Source organism: Uloborus diversus, chromosome 9 (genome assembly GCF_026930045.1).
Source record: "Uloborus diversus isolate 005 chromosome 9, Udiv.v.3.1, whole genome shotgun sequence".
NCBI lineage: Eukaryota > Metazoa > Arthropoda > Arachnida > Araneae > Uloboridae > Uloborus > Uloborus diversus.
In genome coordinates, this window is record NC_072739.1 from 154,515,943 (window position 1) to 154,535,623 (window position 19,681).

The 19,681-nt window shown below is 31.9% G+C and overlaps 2 protein-coding genes across 2 annotated transcripts in view; one reads left to right on the plus strand and one right to left on the minus strand.

Annotated features, from left to right (window-relative positions):
- Positions 1-6,138, plus strand: part of LOC129229339 (protein-methionine sulfoxide oxidase mical3a-like) — a 123,362-nt gene extending 117,224 nt beyond the window's left edge. Inside the window, 1 exon segment of the mRNA XM_054863631.1 lies at positions 4,499-6,138. Coding sequence (XP_054719606.1) covers positions 4,499-4,583 — 85 coding nt within the window. The 3' untranslated portion in view covers positions 4,584-6,138.
- A 6,344-nt stretch (positions 6,139-12,482) lies between these two features.
- Positions 12,483-19,681, minus strand: part of LOC129229710 (very-long-chain 3-oxoacyl-CoA reductase-B-like) — a 31,857-nt gene continuing 24,658 nt past the window's right edge. Inside the window, exons 8-10 of the mRNA XM_054864073.1 lie at positions 18,091-18,156; positions 13,173-13,319; positions 12,483-12,809 (exon numbers count right to left, since the gene is read on the minus strand). Of these exons, the coding sequence (XP_054720048.1) occupies positions 12,657-12,809; positions 13,173-13,319; positions 18,091-18,156 (366 nt within the window). The 3' untranslated portion in view covers positions 12,483-12,656. The remainder of the gene's footprint in view (positions 12,810-13,172; positions 13,320-18,090; positions 18,157-19,681) is intronic.

Sequence of the window (19,681 nt, forward strand, 5' to 3'; positions counted from 1 at the left end):
AGAACTCGAGAAATTTAATGAATCAAATATCCTTCTATACATGTCAGATATAGAAGAAAGTAAATATGATTTACGAAACATAATTTAAACACCTGAAGAACAGATTGTTCTACCTCCAACAGCGGAAACCAACATCACTGAAAGTTTTAATAAAAATCATCTAATGATAAATTGAAACAACCAGTTTAAAAATGGTAGAGAAGATGGGAGTAAAGTGAAATGAAAAATTCTTCACAAGCTTAAGCTCGTTAATGAAGAAAATATATTAATTGTAAATTGGAAGAATAAAAAATATGTTATTCACAAACTTCAAAACTAGTTCTTAACGATTGTCGAGGTGCAAATGAATCAATGGAAAACTAGAGCATACTGGTCAGAATTATTACAAACAATAAAACATTTTTGACCTCTCTCCCTCTCATCATTTTTTCACACGCATTCATCATGCAGAATTGTGCTACATCCAGAAAATTTATAAAAAATTGAAAAGAAATCAAATCGTCTGATCCGGCTTTGAAACGGACACCAACTCCATGCCGTCTGTGATGTTCCCTTCATTGAAAAAGAGACACGGTCATTGTGGCCCGTTAATTGCTTCAAACGAATGTTCCAATATGCAGAGAGAGAGAGAGAGAAGATTTGGCTTCTGGTTTAGCAGGGATAGTCATATTACTAGACCTTAGTACTAGTAATATAAATTTAATCATAAGGATAATTTTCAGTCAGAATTAGGGAATGTCGGAGGGCTACCTTCTCGCATTATTTCGAAATTGAAGGCATAAAACGCAGTTTTAGACTATATTTTAAGTTTGGGAGGAAGGGGAGAGGAGGTTCATGATAGCCTCTCCCGATAATTTTTCCAAATTTAAGTTCTCAACACAATCGTACGTTATATTTAATTACGTTCAAAAGAGATGGTCCGGGGCTCACCCCCGGGAGTTTTTAAGATTGTTTTTGAAAAACAGTTTTTACACGACCTATGGTGATGTTGAGGGAGGAAGAGACTTGGGGTCATTGTTCTATAATTTTTCAAAATGCAAACTTTAAGCACGCATTCCCAATTGTGAATTATTTGTGATTGTGACACGTAAAGGGGGGTCTGGGGGCTCTCCTCCGGGAAAAACCTGAAAATTGTAGTTTGAAAAATGCAGTTTTAGATTATCTATGGTGATATTAAGGGGAAGAGAGATGCGTCCCCCACACAATTTTTTTTTGAAATTTTGAAGCCTTAAAAACGCGATTGTAGACTTTTTTTTTTTTTGTTAAAATTTAGTGCACCATCAGTTTCTTGATATTAAAGCCCCGAAAACGTAATTTTAGTCAACCTTCAGTGAAAGGGGGAAGGGGGAGTTTTGAAGGGGCTCGAGACCAGAAATGTTTCGCAATTGAAGCACTAAAAGTGAGATTTAAGACATTTTTTGATGATGTTGACGAGCGAGAGAGAAGGGGGGGGGGGCATTCTCTCGAAAAAATTTCGATCTGTTGAAACCGCAGTTTTGGAAGATTTTTGTTAATGTTAATGGGTGGAGAGATTCGGAGTCCTTCCCTGGCAAATTTTGAAAAATTGAAATTCAATATTAACACAATCGTAGACGATTTTAAATACTGTTAGAGGAGTAGAAGGTTTTGGAGATCTCTCCCGAAAATTTTTCTGAATTGAAACCTTAACAATGAAATTTTTGAGGATCTTCGGTAATATTTAGAGAACGACAGTTTCGGGACATCTCAGGAAGTTTTTAAAGTCCAAAAGATGAAATTTATTCGACCTTGAATGATGATGAATGATTAATTGAGAGGGCGTTTCTCGGAGGTTACGTTAAGAGCACTCTCACGGCTTTCGAAATTTCAGTCTTAAATACTTAGGTGATGTAGGCCATCTTTAATGACGTTAGGGTAAGGGATGGGGTTTGAGAACGTTTTCCCGGGACTTTTTCAAAACCTAAGTTTTAAAAACACACTTCCAGGATAGCTTTGGGGACGTAAGAAGAATGGTTTGGAGTTCCCCACTCTTCCTTTCAGTTTGGCTACGTCCCTCCTATCTTCGTTGTGAATTTCAATAATTGATAAACATATTGTGGTAATTTTTTTTCCCCAATTTTCCTTTGCCAAACACGATTATTTGCTTGGATTTTCCATAATAAAGTTTTCAATTTCCCGCTTAATAGACTTAAATTTCAATTTCCCGCTAAGAAAACAAAAATGTTTTCTTGCAATACAAGCGTTTGCGGCCTTAGAAAAAGGACTTTTAACATTTTGAACGGATGTGGTAATTTTCTGCGATACCTTAGGTCCCTATTCCACTTCATTTTATTTTAAATATGCCACCTGCATCTCTTCATCAAACTTTGATTTACTTACGATTGAAAATACTAACACTTTCCGCTCCTGTTGTCATTAACTGCGATACAAAAAGAAAAGTAAATATTAATTTAATTTTAGTTTAAAATAATCAGCAGCTGACATGCATTCTTGCATAAACAGGGGCATATGTTTGAATTTGAAAAACAAAAGGAAAAAGACTGAAAATGCAGAACTAAAATAAATTTGTTCTTAAATATGGGACATAAAATTCATAATAAAATAATTAAACTAAATAAATAACGAAATAGGTAAACTAAAAGGTTTGTATTATGTTACATATTTTTAGCATTCAACAAAATTTTTCTTTCAGGAACGTCATTTAGGGAGGTCGGTGAGGTCAATTTCTCCCCTCCCTGGCTTTAGAAAATTAATGCGTAACTATAAAAGTTTGCGTGGTTTTTATTATTTTCAGACAAAATTTGCATTCAGTATACATACTTCGCTAGCCATCCCGAGGGAAAAGTCAAAATGACGGGCCAGTTTTAATTTTAATCAAGAAATAAAAACGAATATTGTTTTATTGGTTTGATGATTTTTTACCTCCTTCTTCCAAAATTTTTGTCACGGAACAAAAAGGAAAAAATCAATGCATGGTAAACACAACATTTTTACTCAATCCTCACCATACAACAATAATATTCATCTGGAAATTGTTCACGAAATTGAGAGTGGGGGGGGGGGGGAGCAACTCCTCGATATTGATGATATATCAGATTAGAAAATACCCATTAAAAAGAAAAAAAAATACAGTACATATTTGCTTTTGGTGTAACCCCTCCCCTCCCCACCCAAATTTTAAAAATGTGAAGAAATAAAAACGGAATCTCGCACTCAAATTGATTTCCGATTTTTCTCCAAAAATCGGGAACGTTTTGCCCATTTAGGTTTTGCCGAGGTTTTTTTTTTTTTTTTTGCAAATACACTCTTTGCAAGGAAAGAAACTGAAATTTTATAAACTATTTTTTCATGTTTCCTGTTTAGAATGAACAATAATCATATTCATGTATGAAAAAGGTTAGTTTCTGCAATTATTTTTGAAGTGTTCCGTTTTTGCGAATTTTTGTTACATGTCACTTTTATTTTGTAATAACATCAAGAAAATATGTACAGTGTACAGGTTTTTCATTTTTTGCTTCCTTACGTTCCTTTTAAGGTTTTACATTGCCTTTCTGTTTAAATAGAGCTCCATTTCCCTTGTTATCATCTATACGAAAAATTGGTGAATGGGAAATTCTGCTTTTCCCGCACTTTTCGAACAGTCGGCCGTTTACTTTAATTAAAGCTTCTAAATGACGGGTAAGTAATATATAATTGCATCAGAATGTGCTGGTATCCATTTATTTATTGTTTCGTTAAAACAGTAGGACTGAAGTCGGGGCGATAAAAAGAAAAGTCGATCATAAACGCAGCAACGGTAAAAAAGTCACTTGCGAAAATTTAACTTTTAAACACGCAGACGCCGCGGCGTTCCTTCCAGAAATTACTGTAGTCAATCAATGAAAAGTTCAGGATCCGCTTGTTTCTTTTGCTTTTCAAAATTGAAACATGCAAAAAATTATCGGTGCGGCATTGTAAAAATAAGAATCAATGCACAATAAGAAGTGCTATACTGAAGAAAGAAAAAGTAGGAAAAAAAAGGAAAAAGTAGGAAAATAAGGAGAGAGCTCTAAAAAATAGGAAAAAGTAGGAAAAATAGGAACTCTTCGGGGTCTGTACTTGGGTCATGAGTGAGAAAGAAAAAATAAAAACTATCTTTGTTCAAATTTTGTTTAGTTTTTTACTGTAAAGTACACTTTTTTCAAAAATTATTCTTTCAACTACAAGAAATTCATTTCAGATGTAAGTTATAATTTTGTTTAAGGGTTTTTTTTTTAACAAAATCATTGATAAGAATAACTAAATAATATATGATCTGTATTATTTTATTTTCATAGCAAAATTATTCATATAATGTGTCCTATATTTGTCCTATATTTTTTGTGGAAATGTCCTATATGGGACAAGTCGGTCACTTCTACCCCTGTTATTGAAACCTTTTGGTTACTTTAAGGCAAAGTTATGCCAATTTATGTGTGTAATTTGCTTATAAATATGTCTGTATGTGTATCATGCATAAAACAATGCATTGTTCTTTTAGGGAAGTGGAAGAAGAAAAGAACTTAAATTCAGAGGTTTTCTCGAAAGGAATGAAGTCTCCTTTATCACCAAGTGAAAAAAGCTGAAAACAAAAAAACTCTAGTTGTCATTGTGTACTACTTTTGTGAGAGCTTCTGTGCAACTGCTTACTCTATAACACTTACAGAATAGCAACTGCTTGTCAAGAAGCAAGAGAGATTATATTTTATGAAGAGAATTCCGGACTATTGGACTAATGCTCGATACAAGGTGAACAAAGAAATTGCATTCAGTTATTCATTCCTATTAATTGTAGAAAGTGTGTCATTAGAACATTAAGTGCATTGAAAGCCTTTGCACCGGCCAAGTTTATATTTTTAACATGCCTAATATGTTTAAACCGCAGTGCCGTAGGAAAGTAGCGTGACCGTAGGGATGTTTTCTCAAACAGTTGTATTGTTATTTAATGAACTAATATATTTCCCTTTACCTCTAACTTATAAGGGCCATTATACGAAAGAGCCGTCATAGTTCATCTATTTCATCAAAAAATAATAGTTTTAAAAGGTGATAAGGTAATGAACAAAATATAACAATAATTTCTCAAGCTACAAAATTTTGTTCATTACCCTTTTAAATTATTACTTTTAGTAAAATATGTGAGCTGCACATGCAGAATAAAATGTGTTTTTCCGTGGAATGGCCCAAAGTATCGAAACTATAAGTTGATTTGGGTTTTTATCGAGTCTTTACAAAATAAATATAGAATTTTTATGATAAATATAAGAAATATTTAAATGCAATTTAAAATACATATTCTTGAAACACTTCATAGATTGTTGCAGCCATTACCTAGAATAATTTCATAATTTTATCAATATTTTGTAATTTTTTCTATGCACAGTATAGAACTATTTGATACGCACCAAATTTTATAATTCTATACCTATAAAATAAGTAGAATTTCTCCTTTGTTTCTGTTGTATTTTGATTTTTACAATGATATTATTTCATTTGTTACCAAGATTCAAAACAATCATGTAGAATTCTATACATAAACTGAATGTTTAAAGCTCAAATATTTTTTATACAGTCATTAAAATTTAGCCAAATGTTACATAAATAATGTTTTCAGAAGTACATTTTATGAGTTTCACTAACTGCTTAATTTTCTAGTCTATAACCTGCATTCGAATAATGTTCAGTACTAAAATATTTTGTTAAATGATGTGCTAAGATGGTTTAATTTCTATTTACTAATCAACTTGTCATTCCAGAACATTCTCCCACAATTACGAAATTAATATATTATCCATCCATATTATTTCATTGTTGTGCATCAGTTTCATCACCAGTGCATCTTGATCAATTGAGTTATATTTTAACTACCTACATTTAGTACAACCATAACAGAATTTGTCAATCTTTCTTTTTCTAATTTAGCATAAGAAAAAGAGCAATTACAAGTTTTGAATAGTGAAATATATTGATTCTATTATTTGAGATTGTTCCACTTCAATTACAGTAAAACCTCTCGGAAGCGACAACCTCTAATTCCTGTAAAAATCAGCCTTTAAAGAAGGTGAACTGGTTATTGGAAGTTGCTTTAAACTTGTTAATATCATTCGACACATGCTTTAAGTTAAAAAGCAAAGAATTTAATACATTTTAACAAAAAAAAAAAAACGCAGTTGGACAGTTGTCCAATATTTTTGGACTTACTGTTAGTTACGTAAATGGTTTATTTATATATTTATTTATTAGTTTTAAGGAAGAAAACTCGTGTTTTGACAGGATGGGGGGGGGGGGGTGCATCTGTAGTGGTCACTTAATAGAGAGAATTTACCAAGTGAATGAATGGGAGAAATTTCTGATCCCTTAAACTGTGGACGTGTGAAGAGGTGGTCAGTTGGAGAGGTTTCATTGTACTTATGTAAGTTGCAATTCTGATTAACACATAATGTGGTAGGAATTTCTCTTTCCTAAGAAGAAATCGTATGCACTGAAATTATACGTACTGTTGCATTATTTATGTTAAATGTTTCCGAAAATTAAAACATGCAGATTTCATAGGCTTGAAAATGTTAAATGGCAACTTTATTTATATTACCTTTTTTCTTTTCCTTTTTTATGGTGAACAGTAAAAATATTGTTCTCCTGAAACGTTTTCAAGAAATGTATCTTAATTACATGCAATTATAATCCTAGAGGATTAAAATATTCTTTTAAGTTTTCAAGTGCAATATATCAAACGTGTCACTCTATTGCATAATATAATTTTACCTACTCGCATTTAGTTGATTTAAATTATAAATCATGTGCTTCCTGTTGAATGTTATTGTTTGCAAATTTTATTGGGTTTTTTTATGATTTCATTCATTGCTCATACTTGTTAAATCAATTTGAAAAACTTGCACTTTTTAATTGCTACACAAATGTATAAGCATTTTAACTTATAACTGGTCTAACTGGTGTTAGAAGGACAAAGGAATAGGAAGTTCTTAGGTATTGTTACACAATTAAGTGTCAATAAAGACACTGAATCTAGAAGAAAGGATATAAAAACACTTTTATAATACTATATTTTAATAAGTTTCATTATTTTATATATTAATAATTAAAACATGTCATTGTTCGTAATTTATTTTCTTTGCCTCTCTTATGTCTTGTGGTAAAAAATCCTGATATTTATCAACCATTTCTCTGTCCCTAGTTTAAATCTTTAGTTTGTATGAAAATACTTGAGTCATTGTATCAAATTCCTTCATGTTATTTAAGTTCATAATAGGGAGTTTAAAAATTTATAGCTTTTAACATTTTGTCATATTTTACTATGCATTGAATTCAAATACAGAAGCTGGTTGCTACTTAACCAATATCATTATCAAGAAAACTCTAATAAACTTCTCTTTTCTGCAACTCAAGTTAATTTTTTAAGATACAGTAGACCTGTGTTTAAGTAAATACAGACTATTTAACAGAAATATATTCTGTTCTTGCAAAAAAAAAGTTTTCCACATCATCTAATGAATGGCAGTGAGGATGGTTGAGACTACATTCAACAGTACTCTATATCGTCCACACCATTCTCTATCATATTTACTTTGTCCTCACTATGTGTTTAAAAAAAAACACTTATTGTAAAATTTCAAAAATTGTACAACATGTTTTAAATATTGGGAAAAGCATAGCCTTGGAGTTTGTGATATGTATAATCTCTGTACCATATATTGTATTTCTAAGAAAAGAGTATAACTAGCATTTTGCCATTTTGCTTCCAAGCCATCTTTTCGTGACTTAAATAATTGTTTGCTTTACATTGTATTTCATTTGGAATTTTCTGTTGTAGTTATTTGTCTTGGCTGAAAAAAAGCCCAAGATGTGTGATAATGAAGAAATTAAAATATCTTTTAACTATTTTTCGTTGTTTCTTTTTCTTAAAATATTTGTTATGGGAAAAGTAGTATTGTCAACTGAAAATTATGCAAGTAGATTTTTTTTCTAAAGATGCACCACATATTCAATAACTAATCAGTATCTGACCGATTTTTAACAATTCAGCTCTCCCACTTCAAACTGGTTATCCAAGAGCTTTAATGCAGGTTATTTGATATTGATGGGGGAGGGGGGGGGAGGGAATCCAGAAATTTTTCAATTAAAAAAATCCATTTATAGGATGCTTGCTTGTAAGATTGACTTAAATGTTTTGGAGTTTTCTGGTGATTTGGAGGAAATAGAAGTTGCAATGGGCATAAGCAATTTTCTCAGCACTTAAAAAATGGTAAGGATCATTTGTTATATTAATTTGATGTTATGTGTTGGCGAGCTTGGCTTCAGTGTCTATGACTAACTACTCTCTTCTCAGTTTTATATCATGCATTTACTTTTAAGTAGTTACAAAATCTTCTGAATAACCCCTTTGCTGTTTTTTGCTAGTTGAACTTTACCAAAACGTTTGTTACTATGCATTCATATAAGTGAATCCTCATGTGGAATAAGTAAAAATTAGCCAGAAAACACCTTTAAGTCCTGTAGTTTTCAATAAAAATAGGAGAGAAAAGTATGACATTAGATAACTGGACATCAGTATTTTCATGTTTACATACTTTTTTTTTTTTTTTTTTTTCAAAATTTCCACCTTATATATTGAGGCTGGAATATGCATTGTAGAATGTGTGGCAAAACTTAAAATTTTTTTATCCTAGCATCACGCTAAACTTCTCAATCTTATTTCGCAAAAACCATGGACTAAAAGTAAAAGCAGCACTTTTATGTGCTTCAATAGCTGTGCAGAGTTTATGTGAACTTGCTTTTGCAGGGCTTGGATGGTCTGTACATATTTCAGACTTTATAGTCGTCCTAATATTTTTGATTTTTACTTCCTTTTACAAGAAAGGAAGTATTGTATTTGCGAAAAAATTTCACTCAAAAATTGGCCTTAATTCCCATTTTGCTCACCATAAATGAATGTTAAGTTTTTTTTTTCAACCGGACCACTAATGGATAAATGCCTAAGAAAGTATAGACAACCCGAAATATCCATTTTGACTATCCCCCCGAGTTAATTATGAATTTTCTCGTGATGTACATATGTATGTCGTATTACTCAAGAATGGTATGTCCTAGAAAGTCGAAATTTGGTATGTGGACTCCTAGTGTGGTCTAGTTGTGCACTTCCCTTTTTGGTTGCATTCGGATATTCCAAAGGGGGTCTTTTACACCTTTTTTTGGGGGGGGGATCATTGTTAATTTCAATGCAAACTCAAATGGTGTTATAATTTGGCAAACACTTGGCGATATATCGCCAAGTTTTGTCACCAACTTGGCAGGGTTTTTTTTTTTTAGCTCTGGTTTTATTTTGGCTACTATTGACGATATTTAGAGAGTTAACCACTGAATCACATTAAAATTGCCAATATTGGAAAAATTAATCTGTATAAAAGGTTAGACGTGGAACATTTGTGAGTGAAAAAAAAACTTGGACAGTTGATTTTTATTTTTTTTTCTGTATCATTTATAGTGCTACGAGTAACAATTTATGAAACATAAATTGCTAAAACCAGGACATTCTTTTATGCTAGCCCTGTATATTATTCGAGAAAATGAAAAATTGCTGGTACTACCCCATTGAGGAAATTTCCTTAAAGGAGCCTTCTTGAGTTTTGCAGCTTTTGAAGGAGTTTCTGTTTTCTTTTTACTTCCTTCCACTCAAAAATCGGTCTTAATTTCCATTTTGCTCAACCCCGAATGAATGTTCAGTTTTTTTCGACCCGACCACACGTGCATATATAAATATGCGTATAGATGCCCGAAATATCCATTTTGACGATTCCCAAGTTAATTACAACGAATTTTTTCGTGACGTCGGTATGCCGTAGAAGTTGCAATGGGCATGTCGAAATTTGGTAGAAATATTGAAATTTGGTTTTTGGTTCAAATAATTGAAATTTGGTACATAGACTCCTAATGGGGCCTAGTTGTACAGGTCCCCTTTTGGTTGTTCAGATGTTCTAAAAGGGGTCTTTTACACCTTTTTGGGGGAAAATTGGTGTTTATATTGATGAAAACTCAAGTGATGTTATAAATCTGCAAAAATTTGGCAATATATCACCAAGTTGGCAATGCATTAGCAACAAATTTGACAAAAAATTACTTTAATATAAATTTAAACCTTTTCTGTTTTTTCATTAAATTAGTGAAGTGCATGTCAAAATTACATGAAAAAAATATTTTAATATTCATATAAAACTTTCATTTTCTGTTTTTTTCATTAAATTAGCAATTTGAATGCCATACTTGACTTTTTCAAACATCATCCAGAAATGAAGACACAGTGGCGCGGAAGGATAGCGGATTTTTTTGATTATAAGTAGGGCGCAAATTCGAATCAGGGCAAAACTCAAAAAAAAAAAAAAATTAATTTGAATTTTGACCTCTTGAATTCAAATTATGTTTTTCGCAATAACAAGTGTGTGTTTGTGTGTGGGGGTATATGTGTGTCTGTGTGTTGGCATAAGTGTGTGGGTAGTTGTGTATATGAATGTGTGTGTGTGGGAGGGTATGTGTGTTTGTGTGTAGGCATATGTGTTTGTGTCTGTGTGCAGGCATGAATGTGTGGGTAGTTGGGTGTATGTTTTTGTGTGTGTATGTGCAGGTGTCTGTATGTATGCGTGTGTTTATGTGTAGGTGTATGTGTGTGTAGGACATAAATGCAACCTGGAGACGGCTTTCGCTATAGGAGCAGCATCGTGAGGAGCCGGTCCACGGTGATGGTGCGGAGGGTGACGGTGGAAAAATAAAATCAAAGGACATCAAAACAGTCAAATGAAAGCAATAAACAATCGTGATTGCTCAAAAAAAGATCAGTTTAAATCCCAATTAAACTTTTAAAAAATAACTTACAAAGTAGAAGCGTAAATTTTAAATTATTACTACTACTATCTGCTTTACTATGCTTTGCTTTGTAACTTCCTTAATAATTCATCATATTTCTTTCAATCATATATATATATATATATATATATATTTACTTAGGTGAAAATATTTCAAGTGTTTCCTTGCTTATTACAAGGCACTATTAGTATTAAATGGGTGTAAAAGGAAATCATGTGATGCACACATCAGCTCGTTTTTAAATCAGTTTCAGAGCTCACAACAGGTTTTTCGTTTGTCCCTAGAGAAAAAGGGACCTTAATATAAACTTATAAAGGTTAAAATTAGCGATTTACTGATTAATTTGCAGTAATGGGAGACTTTTCTTAAAACAAGTAACCATGCTAAACGAGTTTTAGCTGATAATTGGCTTTTCTTTTGTAGAAATTAATTTTGCTTAGAGCAAACTGTACGAAAAACATTTATTAAACCTACCATAAAGTTCAGAACTATAGTTTCTATTATTATTTGATTCAAAATTTTCAAATTATCATGATAGTGTTGTGAGCAACACACATATATATATGTAAGAACCGCCGCTCGGTTCTTATTACAAATCTTGATTTTCTATCTTGATAATCTACTACGATCTTGATAATCTACTACGTAGGAAGAGGACAAAGCTACACTCACATCTTTATTTTTACATAGAATATACCAGCAGGAACTTCTTTTAACTAACCAACTAGTTTAGTTGTGCCACGATTTTTATATAGGGAATATCATTAAAAGATTACAGATATTTATCCGTCGATCATGTGATCTCACGTGATCTATATAGGAGGAGCAGATTGCAATAACGAAATATTATTGGGCTTTGCACCGCAGACAGAGGCTGGCTTAAGTCTGGAGGGAAAAAAAGTGTCTGGTAGGTACTTTAAGGGAAAACACATCTGAGCCTAGAACATAACCATATATGGTATGAGAAGCATTTAAGTGTGTAATAAATAATGTCAGTGACTCATACGCGCTGACATATAAGTGAACAGAACTTAATATGGAAAAGGCCTAGCAAAGGATTTTTCATATTACACACACACACACACATATATATATATATATATATATTATTGAAAAAAATAGAAGGGGATAGAAAAAATTACTAGGAAAAAAGGGATCAGATTTTGAAAAAATAGACTTGAGACCAAAAAGGAAAGCCCTAGAATTTACATTGGTCTTTTTTATGCCAATGTTTCTAGTACAGAAAAAAATAGCGCACTCCTAAACTTGATTACAACTTCCAACCTTTCATTGTGACATATGGAGTTCTAAAGCCCAGTTTTATACAAGTATCGGTATATATATATATATATATATATATATATATATATATATATATATATATATATATATATATATATATATATATATATATATATATATATATATATGTACATTACACACTTTAAAAAATATGAAATGTGTAGGTTTTTTTTTTCAAAACCACTGCAAAGTTTGATATGTTCAAGTTCTAAGAACCCTTTTAAACCAAATAAGCAGTACTTGATTTTAAAATGTTTATAAATATTCAATTTCTGAATGCATTACATGTATGTTTAAGCACAGGTGTGCTTCATGAAAAAACAATTTTTTAAAAAAAAATATTTAATATAAACTTATAAAAATACCAAGTACAATGGAAAAGCTTACTTAAGAGATTTTTCAGTGAATTAACAAAACAGAAAAAAAAGGTGTAAATACACAAAAGGAAAAACAGTCAAATAAAAAAATTAAATTTTCTCCATACTCTATTTTCGTTTTGATTCAAGTTTCATTTTATCTTCATCCACTAAACCAAACTTTTTATAGTAGCGTTTGCGTATGTTGTTCATCATCTTATGATTCAGGGCAAGGTTTAGATTTTCTGGTAAATAGTTGGTAAGAAGTTCTTGAATTAGACCCTAGGTAAACAAAAACAAAAAAACAATGGTATACAGAGATGGAAACAAACCTTCAGTGGTCAAAATGCACAAAAGCACACTTGAAGAATTTGCACAATTTATCTATATTAATTCCTTAAAACATGAATCATAAAGTAACTGAACTTATGAAATTTTGCATAACTTGGAACAAATGATAAAGATACAGATTTATAGATTTGAATAAATCATTAAGATGTGCAATTCAAAAAAATGTTCGTTATAAAGCACCGATTATTTCAGAAAATGCATGTAAAAGAAATTAATTATGCCTGCATTTTTCATTTATAGATTGCTTAAGTCTTTAATATTAGTAAAAAAGAGATTGCATTTACTATTCATTACCTGTAGTTTGTGCACAGGATAGCCATAAGTTTGACTTTCGACTCCTACGGTTTTTAAAGCCCATCGCACAAATGCTTCTGGTGTACAAGTTGTAAAACTTGGACGCATTTTTGACATTTTTGTTGAAACAAATCCTGGAAGGACAGACTGAGGAACAGAAGACAAACAACCATTACTTTTATTTAGCAATTGAAATTATTTCTGTTAGTTTTAGTTATAAGCAATACACATTAGCTAGTGTTTCCTGCAGCATACCTGCCAACATTTACTGGAGAAAATCCAGAGATGATTGAGACACACTGCAATATCACATTTTTCAGTGTTATTTTAGGGAAAAACGAACTTTTTTACTGTCCATCAAAGTACAATTAAATGTAACTTTCTTTCATGACAGACACAATCGAGAGAAATTCTCAAAACTAAGGAACCTCCCGGAAAAACCAGTAGAGTTGGCAGGTATGCTGCAGGTTTTTTTAGAAGGGCATTGCACCCTGCTTTTTTTTTAAGCCATTGTTTGGTGCATTATTAAGACTAGAAGTTTTAACAAAACTTCATCATAAAAGCAAACTTGTCTTTAAAGATTCACACTACCCTTGCACTAAAATGTAGTTCCCTCATTTCCCTTATCTAGACTGATTTGAATGTAAATATCATAATTTTTTATTCATTAAAAGAAAATTTGGGCTTTTGTATGCCAATAGCACCAAGTAAAAAAAGCACCTTTTCTATTACAAAATTTCTATTGAAAAGTGCCTTTTTAGTTTAATTAAAGTGCCCTTTTATCTGAAAGGGACCTGTCCCTGTTGTGATCTTGAGCAGTGCTTCTCAACCGGTCTGCCTCGGCACACTCGTGTGCCGCGATAAGGTCCTTAGTGTGCCGCGGTATCTTAGGAGTTCTAAAATAAGGAAGAATACCTATTTTACTTGCGCGAAAAATCACATATGAGGAAGTGAGAAGCAAAGGGATGTAAGTGCCAAAAATAAAAATTTGGTACAAATGGTACGATAACCTCTCCTCTGTTTTAGGGCAATATATGGTATCAGTAACTCTGTTGGGTTCTGCTTTACAGCATGATTTAGAAAAAAAACAATGAAAGTGTACCTAGGAAGTTATCTTTAAACGTGTTTTACTCCAAACTTTTAACAAGTGCACTTATTTCCCTTTGCTTCTCCCTGCCTCATGTAATGTTTCTAGTGTCATAAATTATTGCTAGTTTCATTAATCTAATATCAACGGTGTGAGCATTTATTTTACCAACATATAAAGAAATCTTACGGTGGAACAATAGGTTCCGATGCAATGAATGAAGTGGTAAAAGTGCCAATAACAGACAATGTTAGCAGGCAGCTAATTCATGACATGACAGGGGAAATTAAAAACAATTGTTGATAAATTACAAGTAGATTTTTTTTTTTAATTTTAAGTTGATGAATAAACTGATATAAAAGGTGCTTGTTTATGAAGACTGCATTACAGATTTATTTATTTTTTTTTTAAATCTGAAAAGAACTTTCTCATCATGCAACGGGTGATGAAATATTCTGTGTTACAGCTAAATTAATAAAAAGCAACGGAATTCAGTTTTACAACTGCACACGCACATGCAGTGATGAATCAGTTGCTAAGATGAGAAATAGCGAAGGTTTTGATATTTCCTATCTTTAATCTCTATTATCCCTTCGTTCCAAGGGATCATATTGGATGCGAAAAACCAAAATCCAGGGCTTCAAATTGGTTTCCTCCATCGCGAAACTCTCCTGGCAAACAATTTGACATATGAGCTAAAGTTAGCCATGGTTGAGGCAGTAAAAACCGTCAACTTCATACAATTAAAACCACTTAATTCTCGTACTTTCATTGTACTTTCGGAAGACGTGGGAGGCGGATCATCACTCCATGTTTCTTCACACGGTGGTTTGCTGTTTTTTGAAAAGCAAGGTCCAGCCAAGAATTTTTGAGTTGGGGGACGAGGTACAAATTTCTGATGTTCCATGCAAAACGAAACATACCAGTTTATTACGAGACACATATTTTCTTAGAAAACAAGCGTACACGGCTGATATTTTTTAGAATCTTAATGAACTGAATCGAAGAATTCATGAAAGAGGTGAGTATTGTACTCATATGCATGGGCAAATAAACCGATTCAAACCAAAAATTCAGCTGTGGAGAGAGGGATTTGATGACCCACAGGACATGTTTAAACAGACCAATAATAACTGGGACAAACTTAGGCTGGTTGCACTATGAGGGCTACGCAGATTCAAATTGCAGCATTACAATGCTGTCAGGTTAGGTTTGCCCCAACTATATATACACCTTGAAAGAAAAACTTAAAAGGTGGTAGAACATTTGGCCATGATTCAGAACAAAGTTTAAGTATTACTTCAAGTTGACTGGCATAGAACAATATCACTGGGTTCAAGATCCGTTGACGCATTAACAAAGAACTATCTTCATACGAAAAATGTATTGATCTCAGAAGTGATTGCTCCTTAAAATTGGAGTTTAGCGCCTTTGGACGTTTATTGGCAGTTACTAAAAAGATTATACCTAAAAATTTCTAATCACGTTATTCATGAGCTGTTACTATTACCATTGTTCTTCGCATTGACACTTTTCAAGAACAACAAAATATTGTGGCTAGATCCTCAATTTGAATACTTCCTGTAGCTTTTCTCATCATAGAGCTGAATAAAAAGCGCCACTTTCCCTCAAAACAGGCATAACTTCCTCAGTTGCGTTAAGTAAAAGTTTGGAACTTGCTGGTCATAATAATCACTAAAATTCATGATCAACAACTTTAATTCAATTTCTAAAGAAACTGAAATATTCAAAAGATTAAATGTTTTTTTCCCTTCTTTGCTTCTATAAGTGAATGGTGAAAACATTGTCCATTTTGACTTATGAAATTTGGTTCAATGTGCCGCAAGAATCGACCCAACTATCAAGTGTGCCGTAAAGTTAAAAAGGTTGAGAAGCACTGGTCTGGAGGAAGCACTACTAGCATTATCAATGTTAAAAAGATTTGAAGAGAAAATATTGCACACAACAAAATATTTCAAGAGAAAAATTGATAATGAACAATTTCATCACACAGAACCCTATAATTTTTGTTAAGAAAGTTAAACATACTTATAAATTCATTTTAAAAGCAAAGTTACAATTTGATATGCAAAAAAAAAAACGTGCTGCAATCTTGAAAACCTAAGTCTCAAGATGTGTAAAATGACATGAAATATTGATTTCCCTGAAATAACGTATAAACATCCATTTTGGAATTTCTGATTGCAATAAAAAGAAAAGAGAGGCATAACTTGATGCCATATGAATTGTGTGCAAGAAATTTAAACCTTCTACCATTAACCACTGCTGTGTCACGCGAGATACTGTAAATACATATAGATATAGGACAAAACTCATAGTAACGAATGCAGGAACAGTCAAAATGCATTTTTTGGTTGTCTACAAATTTTCATATATAAATTAATATGTACAAACATGGTGAAAAGAAAAAGACTAGTAAACATTTGCTTTGGGATAACAAAAATGGAAACTTGGTTAAATTTGAGTGATAAAAGTTTTTTGTAAAGAGATTACTTTCTTTTCTTGATACAAGGAAATAAATGACGCGTGTTTCCATGTCTTCTAAATGTGTGTCAATCTCAGGTTTCAATGACATGAGGTGGCACAATCCCCCATTTGATCAACTTTACAGCATCTAAAACCAATAAACATTGTTGTATGTGACTATCAGTGGCGGCTCCTGGAAGGGGGCCTGGGCCCCCTCACTTTTTTTTCAGACAATAATTTATAACTTTTTATTTCTTTATTTATTTTTGTGCGTATGTGCTTGAAATAAAAAATGGATTGTACCGTATTTCCTGCATATAATCTGCGGTTTATCCGTTAGAAAAGTAAAATTAATTAGTTGCGGTGAAAAGTCGGTGAAAGTGCCTCCCTTGCAGCCATCAACCTGCAAGGAAAGCGTACTGGATATAAACGCAAGATTAATAATCTTCGTGATGCATTTTCTAGCTTTTCCCTATCTGATTAATTAAATTTTATTTTTGAAAGTCAGAGGGATGGAGGGGGGAGTGCACCACTTTGCTGGCATGAGATTAATATCTTTCGTGATTTCTTTAGTAGTTTAAGTATTTTGTAGCTTGTCCTATGTTTAAAATGAATTTAATTTTATTTCTACACAAATAATTATTTTAAGAAAGTTGAAATATTAAAAAGAATATTTTTTAAATATTTTTTATTTTTTAAAACCGTGGAGGGGAATGCACCCATGATCTGACCCCCTCACTTTTTCAAGGCACGAGCCGCCACTGGTGACTATATATGTCATCGATGCTCCTGGTGAACAGAAAACTGAGCATTGAATCAGGTATCGATTGATTCGTAATTTTCCAGGCTACATGTTTAGCTATAATTGTGCGACTTTAATTAGCGAAGATATTAATTTAAAACAAAATTTTTCGACTCTGGAACTTCCTTCGAAATTCCTGTTAGCTGACTTTTCTGTCAAGGCATTCGCACTTTCGAATAGCGGATGATTTTTTTCTACTTTCCCCTTATTGTTTTAGCTGTAAAAAAATTGAACTCTCATTCAAAAAATTAATTATAATATCATTAAAAACTAAGTACATCAATTACATACAGCAGTATTAAATACTTTGGATTGTTGTGTTTCCTTTTGAAAAACATGATTACATTTTTTTAACTTTCAATGCAGAGTAAAATAAAAATATATAAAGGCAATTAATATGTTATAAGATAATTTTATCTATTATTGAAATATTTAAAACGTTGGCAAATTTCAATTAATATTAAATGCATTTATCTGTTCCTTACTGGTAATGTTTTTCACGCAAAAAATTGAACATTTGTACTGTTAATTGTAAAATTTACCTGAACAATAATTCCTTTTGCCTTATATTCTTCCTGTGTTGCTTTAGAGAAGAAATTCACAAATACCTTTAAAAAAATAGATGCATTATATTTAGTCATTGCTCAAAAAATTACTGTTATGAAATTTTAAATTCATATCACAACAGTTGGACACTAATTGTCCGAAGTTATCGGAAGCAGTCCCAGTTTGGATAAGCAAAAGTTTGGATAATTGGACAGTCAACTTATAGCAGTGGTTCTTAATAGAGGGTAGGAAAAAATCACTAAGGTGTATTTGGTTAACTACCAAAAAGGTGCATAACTATATTGAAAATGTTAGAATTAATTTGATGTTTGATTAGTGCTGTGTGATCCTACATTGAAACAAAAGCAGTGCATAACTTTCTTAATTAATTTCTGGACTGATGATGAAATAAAATAGAAGAAAATAGAAAGAAACTAGCAGGTGTAGCTGTGAAGAAAAAAAAAGCAAGACTAATATTTCCTCTGCCTATTTACGCCTGAATTTTTAAAAAATAATAATTTGAGAAAAGAAATAGGTGGTATAAAGCTTTGTACGAATAGCTTTTACTGTACTGCCCTATATTTCTTCTGTCAATTTTTGACTGCTTTAGAACTAAACTAAAAATCAAGATGTGAAGATTAGTTGCAGTTTTTGAGTGTTGTAATCAATAAATCATATACACTTATTTTATTTCAGGCTTTATTGCAAGTTTGTATACTCAAATTTGAAAACAATTTCAAACAAGCGTATTGTTGGGAAAAAAAAACTTTTACAACAACTTTTCAACTGATGACTTGATTTGAATCAAAGAAAATTTTGAAAAGTTTCAAATACCCAAAATCTACAAATCTATACTTGCTTCTGTTTAACCTTGAAATAAAGTTCTTAATTTTATTAACAAAATTAACTTTATAATTACTAGTATTTTTTTATTACTTTTGGCAACAATTAAAACGCTGAATTAGCCAATCTTAGGACAGAGAAAATAACATAAGAACTAGTTTTTAAACAACAAATTCAGATCTTTACAATATAAACATCACAAATATAATTTCAGCTGAGTATAGATTGAGAAACAAAATGAGAGAGAAAAGGTTTGACTGTCTGTATTCACACTTAAGGTGTCATAGAAAATAAGTTATTAAAGAAGGGCATGCACATAAATGGCTGTTGTGCCAAACAAGGGAAAAAAATGTATAACTTTGATTTAACGATTTCCTCAATTTAATGATACATTTCATTGGTCCAGATTTGACTGCATTGTCTATGCTCTTCGATTTAAAAATAACTTTTTCCAGTCCCTTGACAATCGTTAAATCAAGGTTTTGCTGTATTAAGAAGGGGAAAATAAATCCAGATCTTGTCATTAAAAATATTGCTAATAGAAAATCAATTTCAAAACGAAAAATATTTAGCATGGAACTTTGAACATACATAAAAGAATTTCAGGTGAATGTCAATTGGTTTGCTTCCCATTTTTCAAAAATATTTTTTTCTACAAGAACATGGTTGAAAACATGGGATAAGTTACTTTTCTTAATTTTCACTTATTTTCTCTTAAAAAAAGTCTTAAACGACATTCAGCTG